This window comes from Schistocerca gregaria, chromosome 4 (assembly GCF_023897955.1).
Source record: "Schistocerca gregaria isolate iqSchGreg1 chromosome 4, iqSchGreg1.2, whole genome shotgun sequence".
Classification (NCBI taxonomy): domain Eukaryota; kingdom Metazoa; phylum Arthropoda; class Insecta; order Orthoptera; family Acrididae; genus Schistocerca; species Schistocerca gregaria.
In genome coordinates, this window is record NC_064923.1 from 383,767,301 (window position 1) to 383,781,806 (window position 14,506).

Sequence of the window (14,506 nt, forward strand, 5' to 3'; positions counted from 1 at the left end):
GTACTTCAGAAGCCTTCCTTTTATTTTTCATCATTTTATAGAACATTTTCTTATTGTTCTTCACATCTTCTTCAAGTTTTTTTGTAAAATCTTCCCATGCCTTTTTCTTTGCTGTTTCCACTATTTCTTTGCACTTCTTCTTTTCCTCTATATATCTTTTATGGTCTTTGTCATTTTTAGTTTTCCACCATTTTCTCCATGCTCCATTTTTTCTTCTAATTGCTTGGATTGTGGTATCATCCCACCAACTTGTCTGTCTAATTTTTTCTTTCTAGATGTTCTGCCATATACTTTTTGTGCTGCTTCGAATAAAGTGTCTTTGAATAAACTCCATTCTTTTCCTACATCGCAGAAAACTTCTTTTGGAAATTTTTGTGCTATAAATTCTCTGTACTTCTCAGCATATTCACTCTCCTTCAATTTACAATCCCATATCCTCATCACTTTCTTCTGTTTTCTATTTTTCACACACTGATTCATTTTCCATTGTCCCACCAGTAATCTATGGTCTCCATCAGCACTCACACTTGGAATTACATTTACATTTGTTACTTTCTCACCCCATTCCCTAGCTACTAGAATATAATCAATTACACTCTTTGTTCTTCCATTCCAACTGTGTTGGATGATAACATGACTTTCTCTCTTCATACATCACCTGTTTGCTATTTTCATTCCATTCCTCTGGCACAAATCCAGGAGTCTTTCCCCTTCTTCATTTCTGCCTCCATATCCAAAACAGCCCAATACTTTCTCAAATCACTTTCTGTCTTTGCCTACCTGTGCATTAAAATCTCCTATCACTATATTAGCACTCTCTATGTGGTTTTCTAACACATTTTCTAAGTCCATCTTCCCTTCTTCGCTACATCCCACTTGAGGTGCATAAATCTGGATTACTTTTAGTGTTTATTTTTGGAGTCTCAGGTTTAAGATTATGATCCTGTCTGATACATATCTCACATTTTCGATACTGATTTGTACATTCTTATTTACCATCACTGCCACACCATTTCTTCCAGACCTGTTATTCCCACTCCAGTACATTTTTCCTCCTCCTCTCAAATTCTTCTCAACTTTTCCTTCCACTTTGTTTCGCTTAATCCCAATATATCCAACTTCTTCTCTGTTAGTGCATCTGTCATTTCTTCCATTTTTCCATGGAGGGTTAATATATTAAGTGTGCCAATATTTAGTATATTTTTCAGTCCAGTTGGTTTCATCCTCTTGTACTGATGAATATCATCAGGTCTCCCATCATTTGCACCAGTACTTGAAGTAGCAGTGGAGTCAAATCCTGAGTGGTTCGTTCCCAGGCTCGTCTGTGTTTTGAAATAAATATATGAAGACTTTCCTACTGGCTTGCTAGGCCTAACGCAAGGAAGGATTTTCTGTTGGGGTTGTCCCCCTTAGCCTTTGGAGTTTATCCTCCACAACAAGGCAGTGGTTCCCTTCTCATTTATTCCCCAGAAATGAGGGTTGCCTCATCTGCCAGCTACGCCGTTACGAAGTCTTCCTTCTTCGCCGCCACTGCCATTAAGGTCTTCGCTCGTTACCCTGAGCATCCGTTCCGTGTTATACCCCACGGGATTGGGTCCCTGCCTGAACTCAGCCATCCTAGCACTCTGGCCTACTGAAGTGAAGGATGCCCACCCCCGCGACGTGCACGCGACAGACAGGAATTACTCCAGTGGAGGAATAAAGAAGGGCACCCTACCTCCCTGGAGCCAGGTTAATGATTGTGTATGGTGCCACAATCAAGGGGCTCAATGTACTTACCTCATGATAAACAAAAGTGAAATGTTTTGCGTATAGATATCTTAGTTATTACGCTTATTGCCGTGATGAAGAAAGTACTGTGCTGTAACATATTGTTGTGCTACTGAGAAGGCTGTCTCATTGTAGCTATACCACAAAAGTTACTACTAAAACATGTTTTACTTTCCTGAAGACTTCAGAAAAACTGTGCAGATATAAAACAGATATATCGCAAAAGCAACATTGTAAATTGTCACTGATTAGTAGCGTCGTGATAAAATCATGTAGCTGTCACATAAACTAACCACTGTGTAATGTGGTATCTCACAGAAAGTACTTTAAATCCAGAATGTATTTTCAAGTAAACCAAAACGTTGCATTAAAATCTCATTAGCAGTACCAGTATATGTTCTAAGTATGTAAGCCTGATAGTCGTTACGTAATCGTGCAACTAGCAAGCAAGAATGTACAAATAACAACACTGTGTCGTCTGTTCACTAGAACAATGCATACGTAATTTTGACTGGATATTTAACTTCAAACATTGTTGCATGTTAACAAATTCTAAGTCTGACAAAACATACTAGTAATGTAAAGTGAAAAGCTATATGACAAAGACAAAGTTACCCGTTTTACATGTGAAGTGTGGTGTAAACCTGTACTCTTCCTAGTGGACAGAGTTTTAACTTCAAAGCAATTATCATGTTGTATACGTCGGTAAGGAACGCTAAGATTTTTCTCAAGGTTAGCGTCTATGTTATTTTTCGCTGAGCCAGCCGGCGCACGTAGCTGCCTGCGGTGCGAGTCATTGTCTATCTCTTTGTTGGCGCGCGTCGTTATTGGAATTAGGAGACCTAACTTCTACAAATTCACCTTGACGAGAAAGCCCTGCCCTGTTTGAAGCTCGCCAGTTCTGATGGAATTCAGGTCTCTCGTTTTGTCGGTAGTTTACATAGTTTCCTGTTTGTCGCTCATGTGGCGGAGAATTTCTCCGTGAATTATCACTGCACGGTGGACCGTTGCGACTGAAGTTATTCTATCTCCCGTGATAATAATAGTTCCGGTTGCCATATTGTCTCTTTCTATGATTGTCTCTGTTATATTCATTACTACGGAAATGCGATCTTTCTCTGTAACTATTACTACTCTGCCAACGGTTGTCATATGGATGGGGTCTGTTTTAGTCACGAATTTTTGTTGTGAGAATAGCCTTGTCGTGTCCAGTTACTATTTCTTTCATCGTGGAATTGCGACGGATGTGACCTGCAATTGTTGTGTTCCTATTTCCGCGTTCCGCGATTGTCAGTATCAATTTCCAAATCTTGTAACAATCCTTGAAAAGCTTCAGTGTCACCTTTGCAACGTCCTGCCAAAATAATATGTCGTCAATGTTCAGGTAGTTTGATTAGGCAACTACGGATGACTTCTGAAGGGCTGTATGGTTTGACAGATACTAATTCTTATGCAACATGTATTCAAAATACACTCCTGGAAATGGAAAAAAGAACACATTGACACCGGTGTGTCAGACCCACCATATTTGCTCCGGACACTGCGAGAGGGCTGTACAAACAATGATCACACGCACTGCACAGCGGACACACCAGGAACCGCGGTGTTGGCCGTCGAATGGCGCTAGCTGCGCAGCATTTGTGCACCGCCGCCGTCAGTGTCAGCCAGTTTGCCGTGGCATACGGAGCTCCATCGCAGTCTTTAACGCTGGTAGCATGCCGCGACAGCGTGGACGTGAACCGTATGTGCAGTTGACGGACTTTGAGCGTGGGCGTATAGTGGGCATGCGGGAGCCCGGGTGGACGTACCGCCGAATTGCTGAACACGTGGGGCGTGAGGTCTCCACAGTACATCGATGTTGTCGCCAGTGGTCGGCGGAAGGTGCACGTGCCCGTCGACCTGGGACCGCACCGCAACGACGCACGGATGCACGCCAAGACCGTAGGATCCTAAGCAGTGCCGTAGGGGACCGCACCGCCACTTCCCTGCAAATTAGGGACACTGTTGCTCTTGGGGTATCGGCGAGGACCATTCGCAACCGTCTCCAAGAAGCTGGGCTACGGTCCCGCACACCGTTAGGCCGTCTTCCGCTCACGCCCCAACATCGTGCAGCCCGCCTCCAGTGGTGTCGCGACAGGCGTGAATGGAGGGACGAATGGAGACGTGTCGTCTTCAGCGATGAGAGTCGCTTCTGCCTCGGTGCCAGTGATAGTCGTATGCGTGTTTGGCGCCGTGCTGGTGAGCGCCACAATCAGGACTGCATATGACCGAGGCACACAGGGCCAACACCCGACATCATGGTGTGGGGAGCGATCTCCTACACTGGCCGTACACCTCTGGTGATCGTCGAGGGGACACTGAATAGTGCACGGTACATCCAAACCGTCATCGAACCCATCGTTCTGCCATTCCTAGACCGACAAGGGAACTTGCTGTTCCAACAGGACAATGCACGTCCGCATGTATCCCGTGCCACCCAACGTGCTCTAGAAGGTGTAAGTCAACTACCCTGGCCAGCAAGATCTCCGGATCTGTCCCCCATTGAGCATGTTTCGGACTGGATGAAGCGTCGTCTCATGCGGTCTGCACGTCCAGCACGAACGCTGGTTCAACTGAGGCGCCAGGTGGAAATGGCATGGCAAGCCCTTTCCACAGGACTACATCCAGCATCTCTACGATCGTCTCCATGGGAGAATAGCAGCCTGCATTGCTGCGAAAGGTGGATATACACTGTACTAGTGCCAACATTGTGCATGCTCTGTTGCCTGATTCTATGTGACTGTGGTTCTGTCAGTGTGATCATGTGATGTATTTGACCCCAGGAATGTGTCAATAAAGTTTCCCCTTCCTGGGACAATGCATTCACGGCGTTCTTATTTCAATTTCCAGGAGTGTATTTCACAAGACTGGAAAATTCAGATTGTTCGAAATGTTTCATCATTATGATGCTATGTTTTACTCGGTCTTGTGTAGCTTGAGACCAATACGCTGAGAGGAAGGCATGGTAAAATTCTCCTTCACTGTGGCAATCGTGAATGACCGATCACATTCTTACAGCTGGTTCATTCTCTAAGTAGCCACACATAAATTCTAACCTGTGAACCAATGACCAGTTGGGAGGAAAACAATGAGAGAATTGATGAAGCCATCCTTGTGGGTGAATGTCGTTGTCAGAATTCTTAAATATTTTGAATTTACGTGTAGTAATGAAGAGCTTATAGTCAAAATCATCATGTCGGCGAGTAGCATATCGGTCGTTGTTACTTCGTGTCGGCGGTTCCATCTCAAATTTCGGTGCACCTTGCCAATTTCTTTCATAATTTCCGAAATGCCCTGTGTTATTATTTTGTGGCATCTCCATATTTCTAAGTCCCTCATCCAGTGTTGGAGCGCGAGTGCCCTCTGAAATACGTAACTCTCGTATTACCTGTGTCAGCTGATCGTTAACTTCCGGGATTTCTCTTTGGTGTTGCGTATTAATTTGACTATGATTTTATTTGAATTTTCTAATTTGTTCGCACTCTTCTGTGTCATTCAGATCATCATCTACCTTTGCAGATAAGTTAACGAACTGATCCGAAAGTTCGGCTACTTTTTCCGATAGTGTACTTATTTCCTCAGGGTGTTTTCCTGAACCAAATTTTAGAGTGTCCATTTGTGTTGAAATCGTATCTACTGTGTCCTTTAAGTTTTCCTGAGTTTTGGCAAGTTGGCGTAACCGAATCGATAGATGCAACTGAGTCAAATTTAGCTTGCAAGGTCTCATGATTTTCATGAACAATAGTTTGCAGTTATTTTATGGCTGATTCGTGATTCTGTAAAGTATTTTCATGCTGCGAAAAAATAGGTTGGAAATGCTCACAAATTTGTGTTTTTACGTCTTTACAGAATTTTTGACTTTTCGATTCGATTTTACGCAACTCAGTAGTTAAATCTTCACGTGTTTGTTCAAGCGTATGTTCCACTGAGTCTAACTTTTGAAGCTTTTGTTCCATTGTGTCTAACGTTTGAAGATTTTGTCCCATTTGTTTCTGATTTTGTTGAAGCGTTGTGTCTAACTTTTGTAGCCTTTGTCCCATTTGTTGCATTAACAGTAATAACAGTGCACTGGTGTCTGAAACATGTTCCTCAGTGCTATTCGGCAGTGCATTTGAACAACCAATATTCGCATTTTGAAAAGCAGAAAACGTCTCTTGATTTATTTGAGAAAACGATGAGGACGCAAAACCTGAATCTACAGTATTTGCAAGATTGTGTCCTGTCATTTCGGAAATCTGAGGCGAGCTGTTGCCGACCGATCGATCCATAATGCTTCCCTGTTCACTAATTGTTTCACTACCTACACCATTATTTGCTGCCCGGTCCATTTCCCTATGCACAATTACCAAATTACTACTTTGAAAATTAGTTAATTCATTACACGGTGGCCCTAACACACTGCTTTAGTCTTCACTGTCATTTCTCAGTTTACTTTGGAGTCTAGTATTCCGTTTTTCACACGCTATTATTGTCACAATATTTCACACGACAACACAGAAAAGCACAATTTGAAGAGCAAAAGTAAGAGAATACATTAACATAGAACTGAAAATAATATCTAGTTAATTCCAAGCGCAGCTGCGATATACTTGGTGCAAATTTGCATGCGTGCCACACCTGTTTTACTGTACAACAATGAAAGACGGCAACTACAAAGGAGATTCTCTCTACAATTACGCGGTAGCAGTAAACAAAATCTACACTAATTACACAAAATACAAGAAAAAATCAGAAGATTCCAGTGAGGTATCCTCGGCTAAGGGTCGATATATGAAACGTCCCCTTAGAAAAATTATACACGACTTTGCTTAAACTGACACACAGTATTTTCAGCGCAACGCAATCTGACTTTCAAAAATCCATACAAAAGAATGGCCCTGACTAACACAAACCTATACCTTTCATGAATCACTTACCTCACAGAAATCTTCGTTACTCGAACTAGTGCAATACAGCGAGCGCCACTACTGCCAGCTAAATAAAAGATTCAAAATATTGAAGGCACAAACTACTGATAGGCACAGTTAGCAAAAGAAAGATTTTGATAGAGAACAAACAATGTATTTACCTTACTAGTGTTCAAAAGTCATAATGTATATAGCACTTCATGACATCCAGTCTTACAAATTTCGAAACTCCGCCGTCTCTCTCCCCACATCCACCACTGATGGCGGCTCATCTCCAACTGCTCAATGCTACGCGCTGTTCACATCCAGCTGCCCAACACTACAATGGCAGACAACAATGCAAACTAGCCACTGACTACACACAGTAAAGCCAGTGACTTTCACACAGCGCTACGTGGCGTTACCAATAAGAAAACCTAAACAGCCTACTTACAAAAGTAGTGGTCGACGGCGTTCACTTGAAAACTCAGTGCAGCGACGTTTGCGCAGAGTTACCAGTGCTGACAGACAAGTATCACTGTATGAAATAACCGCAGATAATAATGTGGGGCGAACGATGAACGTATCCGTTAGCACAGTGTGACGAAATTTGCTGTTAATGTGCTATGGTAGCAGACGACCGAAGATAGTGCCTCTGCCAACAGCACAACATCGATTTCAGCGCGTCTACTGAACTACTGACGATATCCTTTGGACCACAGATGACTGGAACACGTGGCCTGCTTAAATGAATCCCGATTTCAGTTGATAAGAGCTGATGGTATGATGCGGGTGAGACGCAAAACCTCCCGAAGCCATCGACCGAGTTGTCAACGAAGCACTGTGCAGCATGGTGCTGGCTCCATAACGTTGTTTGCTGCGTTCACATACAACGAACTGAGTCATGTGGTCCAACTGAACCCATCATTGACTGTAAATGGTCATGTTCGGCTACTTGGAGACCATCTGCACCTATTCATGTACTCTATGTTCCCAGTCGAAGATGGAATATTTATGAATGCCAATGCACTCCTTCAGAAAATTCTGGGCGGTTCGAGCGAATAGTTGTGCCTCTCAAATCGACCGACTTGTACATTAATGGGACATAATCAAGAGGGGAGTTCGTGCACAAAATCCTGCTCCGGTACCACTTTCGCTTTTATAGACGGCTATTCAAGCACAATGGACCAATGTTTCTCCAGGGGACTTCCATGTTGAGTCCACGCCACTACGAGATTCTTCACTACGCCATTAGGAGACATCCAACGACTTTTCTTACCTCACTGTATATTTTCAAATCTTACGTGCCTCTATGTACAATAACCTATTACGGCTTATATACTCGATGGTTGGGTGAAGGGAGTTGTCGTTATCATCGTCTGCATTAATAGTTGGGTCAGTTTCACCATCTTCCTCTGAAGTATCAGTCATGATGAGTCTTCGTTGTGTACTTGGTCTCAAGTCAGGTTGTTCTTTGAAACTGAGTCTGCCGAGCTGTTGATTTCTTTCCACGCTGTTTCTTGCTAAGCGCGCCCTACAAACTCTGGTATGTGTACTTTATCCGTCTGGCTTGTGTGAGAAGTGTGCAGTGTATTGCGACGATATCTGGTGAACACCTCTCCCCACATGTACATTCTTCTCTTTCACTGAAATTCGTGCAGTGTAAATGCATTGGGTAAGGAACGTGTCAGTCAGGAAGTGGGACATGTCTCTGCTAGGACTTGTATGCCTCATTCAAAACGTTAGACTAATGTTGGGAAATTAGGAGCAGACTTTCCGGTCCTAATCACTGGTATCCCATTTCCTATGTCAGCTGTCTGACCGCTACCTCTTTAAGTGGTATTTATCTCTCGTTTCTTCGTCTCTTAGTCCAGCACTCTTCTGTAGTCTTCCCCATCTTGAGCCAATATACTACGGCGCGATATCCAATGATTAAGTCTATTCCGTAGATTCACAGGACCTCATACAGGGTTTCAAGTGATTTGTCAGAGAAAGACTAAGTTTACAATTCCTTGCTTTCTCCTAACAGCTTCTCTGTTAGTAACAAAGGACAGGCAGTGTATCAATGGTCTGGTCGCTAAGCTTACGATCGACTCGAAGATCCCAAACAGGGCAGACGACTGGAGCACACATACGAAGCATTGTACAATGCTGTTCCGTCTCTAACAGCATTGTACAAGGCTTCGTATGTCTGCTCCGGTCGTCTACCCTGTAAATTCCCGAGATAGGCGAAGTTTTACAAAAGCACTAAATCTATCGCAAACATCTATGGAAGATCCTTTTAACAGTTTCTACAAATAAACTCTGTCTCGAAATCAGGGAGAAAATTCACACAGGATCTGGTAGTAGCTAAAGTATGCTAACGGAAAGATGGAATCAATACAATGACTTCGCGACAGCAGTAGTAATATTACTAATAACAGTGCACTGAAGCAGGGCTGCTAAATATGCGGTAGCGTTCTCACTTCCCGCGCCCGGGTTCCCGGGTTCGATTTCCGGCGGGGTCAAGGATTTTCTCTACCTCGTGATGACTGGGTGTTGTGTGATATCCTTAGGTTAGTTAGGTTTGAGTAGTTCTACGTTCTAGGGACCATAGATGTTAACTCCCATAGTGCTCGGAGCCATTTTACTAAATACGTTTTCCCGAAACCTCTTCAACGAAGAAGAAGTAAATTTTTCAGAATTCGAATCAACGACAACTGCCAACTTAGGTATTTTAAAATTTGTGTAGCAAAACAGCTTAAAACACTTACGGAAGGAGAAAGTTTCCGGTCCAGTTTGTATGCCAGTGAGGTTCCTTTCAGGGTATGGTGATACAATAGCTCCACTCCTAGCATGCATATACGACAGCTCGGTAATCGGAAGATCCGTTCCTAAAGCCTGGAATGTTGCACAAGTCACACCGATACCCAAGAAGGAAAACAGGAGTAATCCGCGGAATTACAGACTCATATCACTAACAGCCATTTGCAGTAAGATTTTGGAACATAATGTTCGAACATTATGAATTACGTTGAAGAAAAGATGTATTGACAACTAGCCAACACAGATTCAGAAAAGATCGTTGTTGTGAAACACAACTAGCTCTGTATTCTCACGAACTAATGAATTATATCGACAGAGGAGGTCAAATTAATTCCACATTTTTAAATTTGCAATAGGCTTTTGACACCGTTCCGCCCAAGCGACGTATGATCAAAATGTATGCCTAAGGAATATCGTCTTAATTGTGCGACTGGGTACGTGATTTCCTATCAGAAAGTTCATATTTCGTAGTAATAACGGGAAGCACTCCATTGATACAAAAGTAATATCTGGCGTTCCCCAAGAAGTTCAGCAGGTCCTCTGCTGTTCCTGATATATATAAACTATTTATGAACATCTAAGCAGTGCTTTTAGATCGTATGAAGATGATGTCGTTATTTATAACCTTGTCATAAGATGGTCAATTGCAAAGTGATTTAGACAAGATCCCAGTATGGTGCGAAAAGTGGCAGTTGACTGTAAATAAAGAAAAGTGTGGAGTCATCCTTGCGTGTAGTAAATTTTTCGACTACACTATAGAGCACCCAAATCTAAAGTCTGTGACTTTAATTGGCTACTTAGGGAACACAACCACGAGTAACTTGGAAAGATGACATAGATAACGTTCTGGGAACCGCGAATCGAAGACATAGATTTATTGTCAGAAAACTTAGAAAATGCAACTGGTAGACTAAACAAACGACCTGAACTACACTTGTCGATCCTCTTCTGGGTGTGTCATATGCATGAGATAGGATTGATGGAGCGCATCGAAAAATCTCATTGAAGTGCAGCTCGTTTTGTATCATCGGTAAATAGAGAGGGTGCCACAGATATGATACGTGAATTGGAGTGTCAATCATTAAAACAAAGGCGTTTTCCGTTGCGCCAGGATTTTCTGAAGAGATTTCAATCTCCTCATTTCTATTCCGAATACTAAAATATTTTGTCAAAGCTCATTTTCGTAGGCGGAAAAGATAATCGTAGTAAAATAGGAGTAATGAGAACTCCTACTTACAATTTTAAGAGTTCGTTATTTTCGTGCTGTTTGGCGGTGGGACTGCAGAGAAACAGTATTAAGATTTTCGATGAATCCTCTGCCAGGCAGTTAGTTGTGAATTGCAGATTAATCATGTAGATGTAAATTTATAACTACACTACTGGATATTAAAATCGCTACACCACGAAGATGACGTGCTACAGACGTGAAATTTAACCGAAAGGAAGAAGATGCTGTGATATGGAAATGATTCGCTTTTCAGGGAATTCATTCAAGGGTGGCGAAGGTGGCGACGCCTACAACGAGCTGACACTAGGAAAGTTTCCAATCTTATGGGACTTAACTGCTAAGATCATCAGTCTCTAAGCTTACACATTACTTAACCTAAATTATCCTAAGGACAAACACACACACCCATGTCCGTGGGAGGACTCGAGCCTCCGCCGGAACCAGCCGCACAGTCCACGACTGCAGCGCCTCCAATCGATTTCTCATACTCAAACAGCAGTTTTCCGGCGTTGCCTGGTGAAACATTGTTGTGATGCCTCGTGTAAGGACGAGAAATGCGTACCATCACGTTTCCGACTTTGGTAAAGGTCAGATTGTAGCATATCGCGATTGCGGTTTATCGTATCGCGACATTGCTACTCGCGTTGGTCGTGAGTATTAGCAGAATGTGGAATTGTTGGGTTCAGGAGGGTAATACGGAACGCCGTGCTAGATCCCAAAGGCCTCGTATCAAAAGCAATCGAGATGAGAGGCATCTTATCCGCATGGCTGTAACGGATCGTGCAGCTACGTATCGATTCCTGAGTCAACAGACGGGGACGTTTGCAGGGCAACAACCATTTCCACGAACAGTTCGTCGACGTTTGCACTATCGGCATGGAGACTATGGCTGCGGTTACCCTTGACGCTGCAACACAGACAGGAGCGCCTGCGATGGTGTAAACGACGAACCTGGGTGCACGATAGCAAAACGTAATTTTTTTCGGATGAATCCAGGTTCCGTTTACAACATCAGGATGGTCGCATCCGTGTTTGGCGACATCGCGGTGAACACACACTGGAAGCGTGTATTCGTCATCGCTATACTGGCGTATCACCCGGCGTGATGTTATGGGGTGCCATTGGTTACACGTGTCGGTCACCTCTTGTTCACGCCTCGGTCATGCAGGATATTGCACTATCGCGTGTTGCATGTCCTGTACGGGCCTTTGTGGATAGAGAAAACGTTCGACTGCTGCCCTGGCCAGCACATTCTCCAGATCTCTCACCAATTGAAAACGTCTAGTCAATGGTGGTCGAACAACTGGCTCGACATAATACGCCAGTCACTACTCATGATGAACTGTGGTATCGTGTTGAAGCTACATGAGGAGCTGTACCTGTACACGCCTTCCAAGCTCTGTTTGACTCAATGCCCAGGTGCATCAAGGCCGTTATTATGGCCAAAGGTGGTTGTTCTGGGTACTGTTTCCTCAGGATGTGTGCACCCAAATTGCGTGAAAATGTAATCTCTACTCAGTTCTAGTATAATACATTTGTCCAATGAATACCCGTTTATCATCTGCATTTCTTCTTGGTGTAGGAATTTTAATGGCCAGTAGTGTAGATGGAGATATATGCGTAGTATGACAGGTGGCAATCTACGAGAGGTGTTCAGTAAGTAATGCAAAACATTTATTTTCTTCTTTCAGTTTCGGTTAAAAATTACGGAATTATTGTGGGACACTGTCTCATACTCCCTGTTCAGCCGATATACTTCTATGAAATGCGATAGGTGGCGGCGCTATACGTAGACCTCAAAATTACGTTCCGAGCAGTGAGCTGTCAGTGAGTATCTTTTTTCGGAAACCCAGAACACATTCGCTTGGAGATTGTCTTCGGAGGCGTAGCAGTGAACAAAATAACGATGAATGGTCAGGTGAGGCGTCTGTCATCGTCGGAACTACGTAACGGAATCCAATCTCTCTCTTGCCGTCCTACGGCAGCTGTGACTCCTGCTGTTCTGGAACGTGTGGACACTCTCATTTGAGGAGATCTATGGGTCACAATCAGACGCCACGTTTCAAAGCGCCAGGCGTCACACAAGTTCGCTTATCCGACAAGAGCTCACAAAACTGTTCTTACTTATCCACCCCAAAGCCTGAATTTCACACTTTCTAAATTCCATATGTTTGACCCAATGCAGGATACTCTCGATGCGAAGCAATACTTGGATGATGAGGAGACTGCTGACGCAGCAAGACGGTGGCTCCGACTTCGACCAGTAGAGTGGTAGCACGCTGGCATACAGAGGGTCACAGCAACGCTGCGTGAGGCCGTCGCGCCGAATGGGGATCATTGGGGAAAAATAGGGATTTTCATCCAAAATATTGCGGAATAGTATAGTGTATTTGAAGACAGAATAACACCATCCTGCTTTCACAAATGAAAGAAATGTGTAGCATTCATTATTAGAGGACCTACGTAGAGTCGGTATGCACCCTGGGTAGTTTGTGTATCCTGGCAGGTTTGTGTAGGTGACAGTAACCCTACGGTGTTGTGGCAAGCACAGCTGCATATGTGTTACCGGCGCCCTCTCGCGTGTGCAGGCCGGCCGCCGGCCACTGTGCGCTGGCTGCGGGACGGCCGCGTGCTGGAGGCGGCGGAGACGCGGCCCGACGCCGAGGGCGGGCCCTGGTCGGTGCGCAGCCTGCTGGTCGTGGCGGCGCTCTCCAGGGCCGACCTGCACGCGACGCTCACCTGCCGCGCCAGCAACTCGCCGCTAGCGCCGCCCGTCGAGGCCACTGTGCGCCTGGACCTATACCGTGAGTACCTCTCGTTCGGCCAGCATTGACAACCTCTCACAGAAGAGCTATATTCTTCTCTTTCACTGACAGCGGGAAGCATGTGGTACAAATGCATTTGTAAGGTCATTGTCAAGCTATGAAGTTCACTATGCCTTTACTTGGGTAATTATGTCTCATTTTAATCGTACCCCTGATATTACATCTTAATAGCGTGTTCGTCCTCCAATGAGATGCAGTAGAGATGCAGTTCTGCGTGACCCGGTCTCGACAAGTCGATGAAAGTTTTCCGGAGCTACATGGAACCACCTCTCCTCTAAATTACGTGTTGGAGGTATCTGGGCACTGTGCAGCAGCCCGACAGCATCATACATGTGTCCCATCGGTTTTAGATCAGGTGAATTAGGTGACCAACATGATTACGTAAATTAACTACCATGTTCCTTAAACAATTATGCCGGGTTCTCTCCTAAGAATCGTCTACATCTACATCTACATTTACATGGATACTCTGCAGATCAAATTAAAGTACCTGGCAGAGGGTTCATCGCACCACCTTCGCAATTCTCTATTATTCCAACCTCGAATAGCGCGCTGAAAGAATGAACACTAATATTTTTCCGTACCAGCTCTTATTTCCCTTATTTTATCGTGGTGATCGTTCCTCCCTATGTAGGTCGGTGTCAACGAAATATTTTCGTATTCGGAGGAGAAAGTTGGTGATTGGAATTTCGTGAGAGGATTCCGTCACAACGAGAAACGCATATCTTTTAACGACTTCCAACCCAAATCCTGTATCATTTCTATGGCACTCTCTCCCATACTTCGCGATAATACAAACATGTTACCTTTCTTTGAACTTTTTCGATATACTCCTTCAGTCCTATCTAGTAAGAATCCCACACCGCCCAGCAGTATACTAAAAGAGGACGGACGAGCGTAGTGTAGGCAGTCTCCTTAGTAAGTCTGTTACATTTTCTAAGTGTCCTGCCAAT

The 14,506-nt window shown here is 44.0% G+C and overlaps 1 protein-coding gene across 1 annotated transcript in view; it reads left to right on the plus strand.

Moving 5' to 3' along the window:
• The window catches only part of LOC126267423 (nephrin-like), a 1,327,372-nt gene that overhangs the window by 800,057 nt on the left and 512,809 nt on the right, over positions 1–14,506 (plus strand). Inside the window, exon 5 of the mRNA XM_049972675.1 lies at positions 13,317–13,532. Within this exon, the coding sequence (XP_049828632.1) occupies positions 13,317–13,532 (216 nt within the window). The remainder of the gene's footprint in view (positions 1–13,316; positions 13,533–14,506) is intronic.